At 35.3% G+C, this 18,383-nt stretch overlaps 1 protein-coding gene across 2 annotated transcripts in view; it reads right to left on the minus strand.

Moving 5' to 3' along the window:
- LOC106670095 (gamma-aminobutyric acid type B receptor subunit 1) overlaps positions 1-18,383 on the minus strand; it is a 227,852-nt gene that overhangs the window by 125,140 nt on the left and 84,329 nt on the right. For both annotated transcript variants that reach the window (XM_024230693.1, XM_024230692.1), the window contains exon 2: positions 6,016-6,479. In XM_024230693.1, coding sequence (XP_024086461.1) covers positions 6,016-6,435 — 420 coding nt within the window. In that variant the 5' untranslated portion in view covers positions 6,436-6,479. The remainder of the gene's footprint in view (positions 1-6,015; positions 6,480-18,383) is intronic.

An 18,383-nucleotide genomic window follows, 5' to 3' on the forward strand; every position in this document is an offset into this window, starting at 1 on the left:
AAAAAATCGTATTCCGGTGTTTTGATTAATTTTCTACCAAACCATTAAAATTAATTTTTTAAATAAAAACTAATTAATTTTTAATCACAGTTAATTTGGTTTATATTAAAATAAGTATGTTGTAATTAATATAACGACAATAATACATGTAGTTTGAATAAAAATATGAGTGTCCGGTTCTTTTGTATTCGACTGTACTCGATGCGATCCGACGAAAATCTGGACAGTGGGGATCGCAGAGCGTCAGGTAGGTTAGCGTGGCATAGCATCGGGTAGATGTGCACGGGGGTAATGCAACCTTATGGAAAATCGGAGTTTTGATTTGCGTCGGATAGCATCGGGTAGCGTCGCATGGCGTAGCATCGAGTAAGTGTGTTTCTGGCTTTAAGTGTATGTGTGTGCGCGCGGAGAGAAACAGACAGACAGATAAATATAAAGAAAGATCTACAAAAATAAACACGAAAAGAGATAGACATTGAAATAAAGAGAGACATTAAAAAAAGAAGACATAAGACTTATCAGGAGAGGGAAGAAAAAGAGAGGGAGGGAGATAGAGAACGATGATCAAAGGTAGAGACCGACAGATGGAAATATAGAACTGAATAGAGAGAGAGAGAGAGAGAGAGAGAGAGAGAGAGAGAGAGAGAGAGAGAGAGAGAGAGGAGGGACAGGGACACAGAGAAATATAAAGAAAGAGCTACAAAATAAACACGAAAAGAGATAGACACTGAACGAAAGAGACCCCCATAAAAAAGAAAATGTGTAAGAAAAGAGAGACCGACAGATGGAAATATAGAACTGAATAGGGAGAGTGGGGGGAGGAAACAGGAGACAGAGAAACATAAAGGAAGTGCTACAAAGATAAACACGAAAAGAGATAGACACTGAACGAAAGAGACCCTCATAAAAAAGAAAAAGTGTAAGAAAAGAGAGACCGACAGATGGAAATATAGAACTGAATAGGGAGAGTGGGGGGAGGAAACAGGAGACAGAGAAACATAAAGAAAGAGCTACAAAGATAAACACGAAAAGAGATAGATACTGAATTAAAGAGACCCACATAAAAAAGAGAAAGTGTAAGAAAAAACAAGACGACTTATCAGGAGAGGAAAGAAAAGAAAAGAGAGAGTGAGAGAAAGGTAGAGAGAGAGAGAGAGAACGATGAATATATAGTAAGACCGGCAGATAGAAAGACAGAACTAAATAGAGAGGGAATTAGAGAGAGAGAGAGAGAGAGAGAGAGAGAGAATAGAAAAAGGGCCAATGTGATAGATAGTACAAAAGAACCAGTTAATATTATATAATCTTTACTAATTTTATTACTATTATTATTACATAATGATGAATTTAGTTCATAAATTAAATTAATTAATTAAGGGAATTTGTAATCATAACGTACAGATTAAAGTACGACTCCAAATCCTAATGAGACAGTACCGAGTGAACGAACAATTGATTCTATGTGACAAAATTTCTAACTGAAAAGCAATATTTCCGTAGTTCACATTTCAATATACTGATTCATGAATTTGCTAATTAACTTACTGATTATCAAAATTTTGCTATTTGTTAATTGAGATTATTCTTAATCACTTAAAATGTTAGTTTATTCAGTTTTAACTAATTATATCAGCTGGCTTGATGTTACAAAAGAAAACTTATCTTTTAGGAGTGTGAACGAGCTTAGATAAACATAATTTACCTGAAACGGAAAAGCCACCTGAAGAAAAAATTGATAATGACCGTACAATATAAACTAAAATAATTCCCTTTAAAAAACTATGCAACTTCTATCTCTGTCAGATAGTAAGTAAATCTTCTAACAAAACGTATACGCTTTTGAAGGAAATGGTAAAGCGTGCAGAAATTTTTCAACCAAAATATAAAAAAATATCACAAGATAGAATAAAACAATTTTCAAAAAATAGATATATATGTATGAGTAGGTGGGAGGATTTCAAAGAAAGAGAGAGAGAGAGAGAGAGAGAGAGAGAAAGAGAGAGGGTGAGTGAAAAAGAGGAAGAGCGAGAGGAAGAAAATGAGATAGAGGAAGAGTATAATAAAAAGAGAAAAGAGGAAGAGAGTAAAGGAAAGGTGAGAACATATATATATATATATATATATATATATATATATGTTTCAAAATATTGAAATCGAGGGAGAGGGAGAGAAAAATAAATAGAGCATTGAAAACGTAACAGACATAAAAAGGTAGAAAGAGAGGAAGAGAAAAAGACAGGTGAGAGTTGGAAAATAGAAGGGGTAGCAAAAATTTATTATTTTCAATAGTTTTATATATAACCAATTACATACTAAAACTCTTTTTTAATTTAGCAAATCATAAGAAAAAATTAATTTTGCATTATCTTACTTTAATCGTTTGCTAACACTTATAAATATGGTCATAAATTATAGAAAAATACTGGATCAACATTGTAGAGAACGAAGAACGAACTATTAACTTATTCAATGCTCTGTTTATTTCTTAAAACATTACAGAACAATATGAACATTAAAGGTAGTTTGTATATTTAATTAGTTATCTTAAAAATTTAATTGAACAAAAAAAAACAAATCATGATCGTGGATAGGTATAATGTATAATGTAAATTCTGTAGGGTTATCGTAATTAGCCACCTATGAACAAAATATCAATTTACCATGTCCCTCATATCTTACGATACTAGACCTCTTATCGGGAAATAGGATAATATTAATAGGGAAAATCTTTAAATATAATAAATTTTCATCAAAGCCCTCAGTTAACAGACTTTTTTAGCGGTAAGTTAATTGATTTTGTCCTAACGAAGCAGTTTTAATGATAGGACGGTTCGTTAAATCAATTCTTTGTGTTGAAAGAACATTATTAAGATTGTTTTCCGGTGAAATTCATTTTGTTGTGTCATTAAACGGCTTTTATTTATATTTATGTTTATTTCTGAGCGTGCTTCTATTAATCCCTCAAGAATACAAGAAGAAATCTTTTAATTTTACCGTGTTATCCTAATATTAAATAATTGGAAAAGTGTATTTAGCTATTTTTGGGTTCATTAGTATTCTGATTTCTTCTGATGGATAACCATTTGTATTTGGGTGGTATATTGGTATTTCCAAGTAAAGCTTTAATGAAATAATCTTGTTATTCTGCGTAAAGGGGTGGGGATATTAAAAATAGATGTGATTGAAAATATCACAACACAACAGGCCTATCGCCATGCCACGTGAAGTGAAAAGAGAGTCCGGCCTTAGAGGGAGAAAAGGATCCAATACAAAGAATAAACATTTTAGTCTACATAAAAAGGGAAAATACTATGTCTTTCATGAAACCAGGGAACGTTCCAGTTTATAAAATTGTTTCATCGGCTGGACTCCGTTTTCAGCTCGGGCTTAAAAAGAAGACCTCTGGACCGCTTTCAGCTCACGCAAGACTCATCAAGCTACAACCTCCAATTTTACACTGCAATATGTAAATATTCTATTTACATTTGGATCATTATTATTCTTATTTTAATTGTCTAATAAAACCTTAACACAAGCCAGATTGTGAACTAAAAAAAAATAATGCAGAAAAAACTATGATATTAGGAGATACATTTATAGATAAATAGCTAGATAGATAGATAGATAGAGAGAGAGAGAGAGCGATAGAGAGAGAGAGAGAGAGTGAGAGAGAGAGTGAGAGAGAGAGAGAGAGAGAGAGGGAGAGTGTGTGTGAGACTTGAACTGAACTGAGAGAAAGAATAATAAAAAGTAATAAAATACAAGAAGAGTAAGCAGTAATGTAGAATAATCATTATTTTGCAGATAATCAAAAATATGGTAAATTAAACAAACCGACAGTCGGATAGATACGCAGAGAGAGACAGAGGGAGAGAGAGAGTGTGTGTGAGTGAAAGACAGAAATATAAAGAGGAAGAGTAATAAAATATAATAAAACTCGAGAAGAGGAAGCAGTAATGGAGCGTAATAATTATACTCTTATATTGCAAATAATCAAGAATAATGAAGGGAAATAAAAAAAGTTAAAACGATGGTTAAAACCACTGACCGACAGTCAGACAGATACATAGAAGAGAGAGACAGAGAGAGAGAGAGAGAGAAGGAGAGAGAGAGAGACGAACGGGTGAAAAAGAGAGAGAGAGAGAGAGAGAGAGAGAGAGAGAGAGAGAGAGGAAGTGATAGATAGATAGAGAGGATGGATAGATAGAGAGGGAGAGAGAGAAAGTAAAAATGAAAGAAAGAAACATAGAGAGAAAGAGTAATAAAAAGTAATAAAAGACGAAAAGAGTGAGCAGTAATGGAGAGTAATAATTATTTTGCAAATATTCAAAAATATGGTAAATTAGACAGACTGACAGACGGATAGATACGTTGTGAGAGAGAAGGAGAAAGAGAGAGAGGGAGAGAGAGAGAAAGTAAAAGTGAAAGAAAGAAGCATAGAGAGAAAGAGTAATAAAAAGTAATAAAAGACGAATAGAGTAAGCAGTAATGGAGAGTAATAATTATTTTGCAAATATTGAGAAATATGGTAAATTAGACAGATCGACAGACGGATAGATACGGAGAGAGAGAGAGAGAGAGAGAGAGAGAGAGAGAGAGAGAGTGAAAGAAAGAAACATAAAGAGGAAGAGTAATAAAATATAATAAAAGTCGAGAAGAGGAAGCAGTAATGGAGCGTAATAATTATACTATTATATTGCAAATAATCAAGAATAATGAAGGGAAAAAAAAACAGTTAAAACGATGGTTGAAAAGACTGACCGATAGACAGACAGATACATAGAAAAGGAAGAGAGAGAGAAAGAGAGAGAAAGAGGGACGAACGAGGAAAAGAGAGAGAGGATAGAGAGAGAAAATGAGAATGGATCAACTGCCAGAACAACATAAGGAAAGAGAGGGGGAGGTACGACAAAACTGCAGATCTAGACGGTGAAAGAGGAAAAAGGAGGATAGATGGTTAGACAAGAAAGAGAGAGTGGGAGAAAATAAGAGACTAATACGGTGAGACAAAAGAAGTAGAAATAGAGGAAAAGAGGGCAAGAATGATTATTTTTGGTTAGTAAATAGAATTATTATTTTTGGTGTCTATAAAGGGGTAATTAAAGACAATTATTTTATGTGTGGTGATTAGTGACCGTTAATCGATATTTATTTAGAAATCTTGAGATGCCGTCTGGTGTGATGTAGGTTTCACAAAAACATTTTCTTTATCGTGCCAACGTTTCGATCTTTATTGAGATCATCTTCAGGGCCTGGGATTTACAAACATTGTTTACATATAACAATTACATTTTGGATGTGGAAAAGTGAATTTACACAATGCAAAATATATTTTTTTTATATATTCCATCAAAGTATTTCTACTTACTCAAAGTGTTTGTCTTCTGTGTAATTGTGCCATTCTTGCGTGTCGTGTCAAGAGTGCCAGTGTGACTCTAATTGTAATATGTAAACAATATTTGTAAATCCCAGGCCCTGAAGATGATCTCAATAAAGATCGAAACGTTGGCACGATAAAGAAAATGTTTTTCTGAAACCTACATCACAGCAGACCGCATCTCACGATTTCTAAATAAATAAACATTATTTTACTTTTATTACTTTTGTCTTTTTCTTACCACCATGTATAGATTGTTTTGTCATTTTGATTTTTATAACTTGACAATGCCGTTTTGAGTAATTTATAGATCGGTCTTGTCAGATATGAAGGGGCTGAGGAAGCACGTTTATTCAAGTGTAGTGGCTCCTACTTGATAGACTCTCAACCTTCCTCTTCATACGTTGATCAGTATTGTCAGCTGGAACTGAGATTATTAATCATACGCTGATCAATATCCTTCAGCGGATATCTAAATTCGAACACTCGAAATCCAACGGATTGGCGATTGTGCGATCCTCGGAACGTGACAATGGGATAACCGGATAGCTAACACGTCAAACATCGGACGTGCTGTGTTAAATCCAAACCCTATTGTAACGTATATTTCTTTAAAATATGACATAATGTTTCGTTACCTTTGTATCATTTACGATAAGTGCTAGCTTGTACTTTGGTCCGAGAATGTTTTGTTCGTTAATATGACGGACGGCGAGGTTGGCAGCTTCAAGCTCCCACTTTCCCTCTTTTCTTTCTTCATTGTCCACCGTGAGTTCGAAAAGGCCGAGGATGGTCACGACGATTCCGGATTCATCTCCTTGAGGGCAAAACTCGCACCGATCTCTGAGGTTGAAGTCCCATTCTTGTAGGTACAAAAAGTCCAGGGGGTTCTGTCTTGCATTCAGTTTGTTTTTAATATCAATCTCACATAGTTTGTCTCCGCAAGTGGTGCTTCTCGAAGGAGGCCTGGGAGCGCGGCAGAGCGACGGAGAAGGAAGGAGAACGAGAACGAACAGGAGAAGAAGAATAGGCGATTGGTGTATGACTAATGATGTCATGCCCAAATTGGCCAGTCACGTCCAACGGCATCCTTTTCCAATACCTATAACACAAACAATTATCGGTTGAATTACTGAAGTAAAAACTTCTTGCTTCGGAAAATTTTCAAATTATAATCTAAATAATTCGCTTAATATATCGTTTATGCACATACGTATTCCCTCTTCTTTGTCGACAACTCTACAAACAAAAACGTCAATTCCTAAAATCTGAACTATATATAAAGTAAAGTAGTTTAATAGATATTGTTAGTCTCTTCTCCTTCCACTGTCTCACTCTTTCTTTTTCTGCCTCATTCCTCTCTCTCTCTCTCTCTCTCTCTCTCTCTCTCTCTCTCTCTCTCTCTCTCTCTCGTTTGCCTCATTTTCGCTTTTCTTCGTTTGCCTCATCCTCTCATCCGCTTTCTCTATATCTATCTATCTTTCTGTATCTCTCTCGTAAATTAAGCCCCCCTAAATTAAGTATTGAATAAATGGGAAGAGTGATCCACAAAATCTCTGAATTATATGAAAACCATTAAATCAATAAAATAATAATAATACCATTAAAATAATAAGCATTTAAAAAGGATAACTTCCGGAATATTTCAAACCTAAGTTCACCACATAATTGTTTAAGTGTTCTATGAATAATTAATTTTAGCATATTAGCTTTGAAATAAATTCAACTATAAGATTTAAATACAAATCTCTTCGTTTACATTTTACCTCTTCTTCTCACTCGTCCTTTCCGAATTGTCAAAATATTTCGGCTATTGACAAAAAAAGCGCTATAAGGAAAAAAAGAAATTCTAATTTTACTCTTAATTATTCAGAAATCGTGAGATGCAGAGGTGTGATGTAGGTTTTAGAAAAACATTTTCTTTATCTCAAACTCTAAGAGTCTCAACGTCTCAACACGACACGCAAGAATGTCACAATTACACAGAAGACAAACACTTTGAGCCCTGAAGATGATCTCAATAAAGATCGAAACGTTGGCACGATAAAGAAAATGTTTTTCTGATACCTACATCACACCAGACCGCATCTCACGATTTCTGAATAATTATCGATTAACGGTCACTAATCACCACACATTTTACACTTAGTATTATCTTATGTTTAATTTATTTATTATTTATTTTATTTATATATTAATTTTTGATAAAAATATTCTCATTTTAAGAATTCATGAAAGAAAGGATCGACGCGGATTAACCTCCACTTTACATGTCTTAGAGGGTTGTAAATATATACAGTTATAATGGGAATTTTTGCTCGACTTTGTAAGATATGAAGAAAAAAAGAAGGGTTCGATATTCTCCGAATGTGCCAAGAGTGGAGATTTAAGAAAAATTGGTAAATAGGATAATCCGTGACATCAACTTGTGAGCGATTCATCGTTTTGTAAAAAAAATACATACCTTAAAATATTTATTTTAAAAAAAGTACATTTGTTAAATTTGAATGTTTGTGACAAAAATGCGATTATCCGGGTGAAGATTGTCTTAACAGTATTCAAATCATAAGCCCATTTATTATTTACAACATACACATTAAGCGAACTTTGAGCTTTGAGGTATACCCGGGAATAAATCGGAATGGCAGGATGTTTTGGTTTGGGTCGATGAGGGTAAAAAATTCGTCGACCCATGACTCCGGTCAATTAAGAACTCGTCAGCATATCAAGCATTTGCATACGCACCCCCTTTGGACCCGATCCGTCATTTTGAGTTTAAAAATGATCAAAACGGCATGGAAACCCTTCAAATCTAAAAAGAAAAAAATGTTACCCTTTCGATCTGCTAACGTCATATTATAAATTAGATATGACATTAAAATATAAAATAAAACAAATAAAGTCGTAACGAAACATAAAATGCTTTACTAACTTTATACAACACATATTTCAAAATTGATAACTTTAATAAGAAATACCTTGTTTATAGTTGGTTTTTATTGTCTATCACGAAGATAACAAGATTTCAAACATATTTTACTACATCCAGCTTTTCCAAATCCAATAGCAAACGCACTACGACTTCATGCTGTGCGTTCCCATTTTTTATTACTGTTATCTTCGAGATTGTTGATAGCCACCACGGGTCTAGAACCGACCACGAACGAGATATTCGGAACGAAAGACAATTGCAGAAAGCTGAGATTTATTGAATTGGATAACATCATCATTTATTACGGGCTCAAGATAAATAATTTTTGGTAAAAAAGAAAGGGCAACCTTTTTCAACGTATGTACACCATGACGAGAACTAGTGCTGCTTCCAGCCCGAAATATTTAAAAAGTCTTCCTGTTTTTTGTAACTGTTAAATGATTTTACCTGAATTTAAATTTTTTCATCCTGTTTATTAGAATTTATTCAACTACAAGTTGAAACGTACAGGAAAGTAATAAAAATTTATTAAAATTTTATTTAAAAGTTTTCCCGTCTATAATTTAGTAGGTAAATCGAAAATTCAGGACTTGTGACTTATGATTTGCCAAACTTTCGCTAACGGTAATTTGTAAAAGCAAGAGTAGGTGGTAGACGGCAGGATTTTGTTTATACCGCGTCCTTTATGAGCAATTGCATTCCCCCTTTCTGTAATTTATGGTGTGCCTGCGCTTTTCCTCGGTTTCAGGAGGGCATTACTCCTTCCAAGGTTATAAGTCCCGAAAAACGTGCTTGCTCCGTTGAAATAACCGTGTAATAATTGTACCACTACCCCGACATTCCAGACCAACGGCGTGGCGCAACAATCCAGGTTAAATTAAACAATTCGGTTTCTTATAGTCACCTGTTAGAAACGAAGTGGAAATCTAACTTATATGGAAATTACTATTTGCAATAATAATGTTGCTTCGCCATAATCAGACAAACATTGAGAAAAGGTGTCAGGGCGTCATTTAAAACGTTTCTTAAAGAATTTAATGTCGTATCTTTTAATTTTAGATGTTGATCATGGATATGGTCCAACGACCAAACTTTTATGAGTTTGCCAAACGTCGGCACATATATTTCGCTTTCCTAAGGGCACTACAATTGATTGATTTATTATTAACAATACTACAACTTACACCAACCAAAATAGAAAAATTTACGTACAATTTATGAAAACATAACAAATATAAGAGGTCTGATTTTAATAGACTCCCACCTTTAAAATTTGTTGGTCGGTTTAGGTGGGGAGTGGACAGAGAGACCCTGTTAAAAACTTATCAAATTCACTAGTTTCGTGGTCCTCTTGACCAATTAGTATGATACAATTAATTAAGGTTTTTAGTTGAGATAAAAAGTCAATGGCACGAGCGGGATTCGAACCCACGATCTTCGGCTTGATACGCCGCTGCTCTACCACTTGAGCTATCGTGACCTCGATCCACCCGGACACCAACCTCCCATCTCAAACCACACCTTTGGAATTTTCCCTCCTTTTTGCCATTTTTCAAATGTAATCAATTTGATTCTCGGCGACAAATGAAATGGCCACGGAGAGCTTTAGTGAAGGATACTTGATTTTAAACTTATTAAAGTCACTAGTTTCGTGGTCCGCTTGACCAAATAATATCATACAATTAATTAAGGTTTTTAGTTGTGATAAAAAAGTCAATGGCACGAGCGGGGAGTGGTGTCCGAGTGGATCGAGGTCACGATAGCTCAAGTGGTAGAGCAGCGGCGTATCAAGCCGAAGATCGTGGGTTCGAATCCCGCTCGTGCCATTGACTTTTTTATCTCAACTAAAAACCTTAATTAATTGCCTGTTAAAAACGTTACTTTGTTCGAGAATCTTTTATGGGTGTATGGCTTACTCCCGGCCTGGAAAACGTGCCTGAGAAAGCTCGATAGGCTTAACAGTCAGGGTCTTAGAGCGATCTCGGGGACGTTCAGGACCAGCCTCTTGGCCAGTCTGTCCTGCGAACTGAGCGTCCTCCCGAACTTTGGAGAGAGAGCAATTTACTCTTGGTTCTGCGGCGGATTCGTGGCCAAGCTAGGGAACCCTACGATGATTCTCGAGTGTCCATACAGCGTTGTCTGTCGGTGAAAACTTAGCGAGGGCCGGACTGGCGCTGAGGATATGCTTCGGCTTGGCAACCTACTGATACGTACGAGTCAAGAGCATGATTATCAGAGAACCTGGGCCGGAGAGGAGGGATCGTCCTCAACAGATTGAGGATGGTCCATACGCAATTGACACACGGGCACCTGCTTTGGGCCAAAGCACGCGCCGGTACTTCTTATGCAGGGAATTGTTGTCAATGTATCCCACATAACAGAGGCGTGTCATGCCTTGGTTCCATACAGAGAGCGTGTTGTACCGCCCGATTTCAGAATGGTTCTCGAGTACAGCAATCGTTTTGTGGGTACCTAGATTCCGTGTGTTTTGTCATTATGCGTTTTGTTTGAGTTCGTGTATTTATTAGTGTGAGTGGTGAGGGGTGATGGAAAATATAGTGTCACCAACGACCTTCCAGCAGTGTAGTGTCTAGGGTCTAGGCACATCGGGGAGTGACGACCCTCCGGAGTGAAAGCAAAAGAAGAAAGAATATACACGGTGTTAAAAGTCCTTTGTTTTGAAAACACTTTATAAAAATGACAACAAATTATATTAAAATAATATAACAATTAGGTACAAAACCCATTTGAAACCATACATTTGACTATCCCCAGAATTCAAGAAGAAGATTAGAATTCCCTAAACGAATGGGCACATAAAATCAACGTAGAATTAAATACTATAAGTCCAAAGCCATTGTAATACGATCTTGTCACCTCCTCAAATACCCTCCTTTCGCTACCATCAACCAGCCTATCTCCTTCTGCTCTACTGTTAAAAACCTTCGAACAAAACATGTCTAGGAAATCACACATTTTCCAAATTTCCCGACGCTGTATTGGATCCTTCATTCAATACCGGCGGTCCTGGATCATTCTGCCACCACTCGTAAACTCCTTGCCTCCACCGTCATCTTTCCCCTCTTCGACTACAGCTGTGCCGCAGATGGGGGACTTCCGGTGGAACAAGTCTGAAGGGAGGGAAGGAAGGGGTCTGAAAAGACTGCTGAATTTTTGTGTCAGATTATATTCGGCACTCCCGTCTTACGTCCCTGCATGCAGATCTATCCTGACTTTATCCCTTCTCCCGTACAAAATATTTCCTAGGCTCCTTACTTTACCAGTCCATAAACTCTAATCGATCTCAATACATTTTCAAGCTACTTCAGTTCAAATCCTCTTAACACCCTCTCGTTTCACAATGTCTGGTATATTTCTCAGCAAAAAACGTTACCATTTGAGGGGTCCTTCCTAGCTCGAGCCACAAATCTCTGAATTCACTTCCTTTGCCAATCCGCAAAGCTACTTTACCTCTCTTAAATCCCCTCACCTCAGGTCCCTCTAAACAGAGACAACGTAGTTCACATATTATTAGGTCCTTTTGCTACATTTTAAAATTTGTTATCTTTCTTTCTCGACTTATACTCCTACTATTATTTCTATTTTTTATATTTTGTATTATGTGATTTAGTTAAATTTATTTTACTGATGTTAACGTCAGATTTTCCTTAATTCAAGGGCCAGATTTGTAAAACATTTATGTGACCTTTTTGTTATTCTTAGGTCTTCTTCTCTAGACCCAGAATAAATTATTCTCTCCCTTTCTCCCTCACTCTCTCTCTCTCTCACTCTCACTCTCTNCTCTCTCTCTCTCTCTCTCTCTCTCTCTCTCTCTCTCTCTCTCTCTCTCTCTCTCTCTCTCTCTCCACCAAAACTTGTTGAAGTGTGAAAGATATAGTAACAAAATGTGTAAAACTTTATTTATTCTTGTGTTCTATTTCTAAAATAAATTGTAAAAACCAAAACAGTCTGTCAAAATTGTATGTATAATGTAAAATGTACAGCTCACGTTAATTGGGAGAAAGACGAGACTTAAGTTTGCGTGGTTAAATAAAACGATAATTTGGAGATCGTGAATTGCGGTCTGGTGTGACGTTGGTTTAGAAAAATATTTCCTTTATCGTGCCAACGTTTCGATCTTTATTGAGATCATCTTCAGGGCTCAAAGTGTTTGTTTTCAATTTAGTTAGCAAATTAGTTTAAATACAAAATACAGATTCTTATCTCAAATGTGGAAATGGGTATCCACTCAGCCGTACTCATATATCACATTGTTCCATCATGAATCAATATTAAGCCATATAATTATATAATAATTAGGCAAAACGCTGCTCGCTTTTAGTTATCAAGCAATTTAACAAACCATTATTTCTGATAGCGTCTTCCGTGGCTTAGTCAATTACCAACTTGCCGGCCTTTAAGTTTACAAAGTAAATTTAAATTAAAGCGGTTGTCTGCCCCGAAAGCAGTGCTTTATCGCCTGCTGGGACAGATGGATAAGGCAATACGCCAGAAGAATTCAAATTGCACGTAAGAAAAAATTGAAAACATATATTATCTGGGCCGAGGAAATCGAATCGAACGAAAATCAAGATCTGATAAATCACTCCTCCGGCCGATCGCTGGCACGGAAAAGAGGAAATATTATTTCCACTGTTCCAAATCAAACCCGGAAGTACAATACCCCACAAAATTGCCCAGATAACGTTTATTGGAACCCAACTTGACTTTATTGAAATTGTATGACAGAGAGATTAAAAATTTAGAAGAAATTAAACAAAACTGGTTGACTCAAACAACCGGTGAGAAACTGTTACATGGGATGTTGTATGTTAAAAACTTATTATTTCATCAAAATTAACATTAAAAAAGTACTAACGAGTGCTCTAGCAAAATATGAATATGAAATTCATGTTTAAGCAAGAAACTGAAATGGTTAATTTGTATAAAGATGGCCTCCTACAAACAAAAGAAAATTAAGGTCATCTAATAAGGCCGTTAACTTTAGTGAACAATCTTTGACTGTTTTATTTACTTTAAAACGTATGATAGTTTACGTTTACTGTGTCATTTCCTTAAACACAGATTTCTTTCAAAGATTACAATGCCTGACAGCATCACCATATCGATTAGATGATTACTCTAGATTGAAAGCTAAGATTGGTATGATATTATTCTTCGATTATAAGCGAATATACTTTATAAATATTCTATCCAAGTAAGTCGTCAGATAACAAAACGGTGAAGCGCGTTGATAAAAAATAAATAAATCGTAAACGCTCCTCGAAAGCCAGGTGGATTTACTAGAGGCATGCCATGATTAGTCTGAAAAACTTATTTCCATATTTTATTCCGAATTTACAAGGAATTTGTCTCAATAGGACTTTAATTGCGATATTTCTGGATGCTGCCCGCAGGGTGAACTTGAATTTTGATTGTTATTGATCATTTGGGACTGCCCGTTCTCGCTGGGTTGGCCTGCCAGAAGCGTTCCGGCATTTCGCCATCTTCAGTGTTGACCACCTGATAAAAGATACTTGACTTCACAAAAAGAACACAAACACATTGAAAATAGCGAAATGCTGAAACCCGTCTGTCTGACCAAACCAGGAAAGATAGGCAAGCCAAAAGATCGGTAATGATTAAATTTCAGGTTCACAGGCTATTATTTTTATGTCGAACGAAATATTATTTGATAAACGAAATAAAACTATGGTTAGGGACGGACATCATCATCACAGCCGTTATCGTATCGGTCGATATAGTTTGCAGAAAAGGAAAGTTATGGTGTTCTGCCTTACACTGTTTATTCTCTGATGTCACGCAATCTGACGATTGTCTCTGTCGGTCAGGTGGAATCGTTATTTGAAGAACGTTATTTTGATAATTATTTCAACACTCTACAACGCAACGATATTTATTTTTTCAAAATCAAAGGGTATTTGCAAGGTTTTGAAAGATGCTTATTTACTGGTTAAAATGAAAGAAACACAATTTTAGAAGATTCTCGCTGAATTGCAAACCGGTTATTGAATTGCGTAGTGTCTGGGGTAATATCGGAATCTTAAAACCTGAGAAAACACAATCTGATGATATCTTGGGCGCCAGGAAACAAGGGAATTTTGGGTAACATCCCCCTGGCCAGGCTCTGAACTTGGAATTACAAAAAAAATACAGAATCCACCATCAGGCCAGATTCAGGGGAATGATGGAACTATTTGACTATTTACCGGTCTTTGGCATCTGAGAAAGCATTAACATAGCATGGGCAAACAATGATCCCACTTGCAGATTATCCAAAGAGGAGGAAGAAACAGTCCCTCATATCATCTTCGATTGCAAAGCGCGTTCCGGTGAAGACATAACCTAGGGGACAAAAAATCCCAGGGAATGAAGCTGTAGCAGCGACAGTTAAAGACCTAATACTTCTGAGAAGAAGGATTGAGTCGATTGCACTGAAGTAGGGAAATAAGGAAGTACAATAAGCCTTCAGGCTGAAGTGCATGAGGAGCACAAACTCCTCTTCGTAGTACCCATAATCATCATCATCAGTAGAATGCACAACGATACTTCTTTACATTTCTTCATTATGATAATGTTCTCCATCCAATGGGCATCAACGATGAAAACATTTCATTATAATATATTAAGTTTTATCCAAACAACCAAGCTCCAGCACAACTCAAAAAGATCGATTCAATATTTTAACTACAATAAATTCACTAATTTCGTGGTCCGCTTGACCAATTAATATATTACAATTAATTAAGGTTTTTAGTTGAGATAAAAAAAGTCAATGGCACGAGCGGGATACGAACCCACGATCTTCGGCTTGATACACCGCTGCTCTACCACTTGAGCTATCGTGACCTCGACCCACTCGGACACCAACTTCCCATCTCAACCCCACCTCTCAACCCCATCTTCCCGCTCGTTCCATTGACTTTTTTATCTCAACTAAAAACCTTAATTAATTGTAATATTTTAACCACAAATGAAATTTGTTTTCCAAAAAATATGATATGTTATATAAAAAAAACCAAAACTAAAACTTTAATATAATAAAAAAGTGGAGCTTGAAAGGCCAACAAAAGCTAGACAAAATAAACAATATCTTAACAATTACTACAGCTCTAAAAATTGTATTAGGTAAATACATTATTAGATCAAGGCAAAATTTTATTATTTTACATCACATTTTCCAAATGTTAGGTAAGAATAAAAGTTTAGTTGTACCTTTTTTCCATCGTAAATGTAAGCGCTGATATTTTCAATTTAATAAAATTGTGATCATTGTTGTCAAACAATCCGAGCGATGAACGGTTGTAAGCTGTCATAGGAAAATTAATTACCTTTCAGCTATTTACGACCTGTGCAATCCCTGGGATGTTCAAATTTATGGCTTTTGGACATTGTAGATACATGCCTTTAGTTATGATTGAATATACATGCATTAGATAATATATCTGGATAATATCTGAAAACAACTCAAAACCCTTTGCTAGATCAGTTTAAACAATCGCTTCAATTGGTTTAAAAGTTGGACAAATTAAGGATAGAAATCTAGACAAAAGAAATCGGACTAAATATTAGAATAAAATTGAATTTCTCTGGCAGGACCTCATATTCATAAATTACGATGTAAAATTTGTTACACTTTACACTTCATAGCCACACGCTACTTTTATATAATTTTTATTTTTTTATTTTGCTATTATTAACTTGTTTAGTGCTAATACAAAACAAAGGCAGAAAAAAAGGAACGGAAAGGAGATAGCGAGAGAGAGGAAGTTGAAAGATAGATAGACAGAGAAAGATAGACAGAGAGAGATGGATAGACAGATAAAAAGATAGGTAGATAGATAGAGAAAAAAAGAGAGAGAGAGAGAGAGGGTGAGTGAGTGAGTGAGAGTGTGTGTGTGTGTGTGTGTGTGTGTGTGTGTGTGTGTGTGTGTGTGTGACTTGAACTGAACTTTCATTTATTTGGAAAGTATAAATTCATCAATGACTTAAAATGTAGACATCTATCATTATTTTTATATTGTTTAGATTTCGTGGTCCTATTGACGAAATAACGTCTTTCAATTAATTAATCTTATGTAAGGTATTGGTTGAGATAAAAAATTCAATTTTACGAGCAGGATTCGAACCCACGACCTTCGGCTAAATACGCCGCTGCTCTACCACTTGAGCTATCGTGACTTCGATCCACTCGGCCATTCTTTTCAAATTTTCCCTCCTTCTAGCCAAGGAATTTGCCCTCCTTTTTGAAAAATTGCAAAAAGGAGGGAAAATTCGAAAGGTGGGGTTGAGATGGGAAGTGGTTCGATTCCCGCTCGTGACAATGACTTTTTTATCTCAATCAATACCTTACATAAAGATTATTTTTATAGTTATAATTTATTTTTCAATACATTTGTAGGAAATCCACATTAAAAGTATGTAAAGGTAATATTTTTTTATTTCTAACTGAAAAAGATCATACTTAATTTATTATTTAATAAAATAAGTTTTACAGGATTGAATCATTAAATGGTAATAGTAATATACTTCACTAAAGTTCTCCGTGCCCATTTCATTTGTCGCCGAGAATCAAATATATTACACGACAATTGAAAAATTGTAAAAAGGAGGGAAAATTCAAAAAGGTGGGGTTGAGATGGAAAGTTGGTGTCCGAGTGGATCGAAGTGGTAGAGCGGCGGCGTATTTAGCCGGAGGTCGTCGGTTCGAGTCCCGCTTGTGACACCGACTTTTTTATCTCAACCAAACCCTTAATTAATTGAAAAGAATTTAACTGGTCAAGCGGATCACGAAACCTAATAAATTAAATGTTAATTTAATTTATTAATTAATGGTAATGTTAATTTATTAATTAATGGTAATGTTAATTTATAGAAAAAGGTTTTACGCCTTAATAAGTTTTATTTCTTTATCATCGTTTCTGAATGTTTATACTGGAGCGGCATGATTTTTCTTGATGCGAGAAAAAAACTCTTAAAATGGATTGAGCTGTAGTGAAAGTATTTAACAAAGTGAACTAATTAGAATCGCAGTGGCTTCCATTAATGTTGACTCGAAGGGAAAGTGGGCAAAGCAAAGTGTCTTTGAAACGACTGTTGATATTGTGGCTGGGGGAGAAAAACAGTACAACAGGTGTTGAGCTTTTTTTCTTTTTTATCGAGACCTATTTTTATAAACAGGAAATCGTTTTCGTCGAGATTTGTACACTGTTTTACAATTTTCGAAGAATAGCCAACCCACATCTTCTAACGTTGCATTTAGCGCGAATTATTTATTATTACTTGGCGGAGAACGAACAATAAAACAGAAAAAAGTTACTGGCACATTACGGCTTTGTCACTAAAATCAATACGCCCAAACAACACGCCGTCTCATTAAAAAAAATGTTTCAAACGACAGTAAAGAGAAAACAAAGAAAAGAAAGGTCCCAATGAGAACGGTGAAAATTCTAAAAATCACAATTTAGACGCTTAGAAATAATATTCAACTATGCAAATCAAATCGTATTATTTATTAATTTTATAGGTCCATTTATATCTGGAAAAACACGAAAACCATTAAAACTTTGTTAAAGATCCTGAAAAGGTAACGTATATTAAAAATAACAGAAGCATATTTGTAGCATCGTTAGTTTTTTAAAAATCTTCATGAAAAGTAATAAAAAGTTTAATTGGTCTTCTTGAGAGTTGTTTTATGCAATGTTATTACTTATATGAGAGATATTTTTGTCCTACTAATAAAAAACATTGCAATGAATTACTATTTATATAGAACAGCAAGAACAGTTCGATTGACTTTTTATTTTGAGTCTGTTCAAACTTTTAAGGATATTTAATATTTTCTATGCAGTTTCAAGGAGTCCTACTGTCATTTCATCTCCCAAATACATAGTTAAAAGTTACAATTACACTAGCCGTAAAAAGTAATAAGTTTGCCATATATACATTGGGAGGTTTAATTAATGGATAAACAACAATTGGGTGCAGTTCATTATTTTTCACAGTTTGCATTTTGCTCTTTATGTGTTTTATTCACAAATTAATATTAGGCAA

This window comes from Cimex lectularius, unplaced genomic scaffold, assembly GCF_000648675.2.
Source record: "Cimex lectularius strain Harlan isolate CLEC.00 unplaced genomic scaffold, Clec_2.1 scaffold40, whole genome shotgun sequence".
Lineage (NCBI taxonomy): Eukaryota > Metazoa > Arthropoda > Insecta > Hemiptera > Cimicidae > Cimex > Cimex lectularius.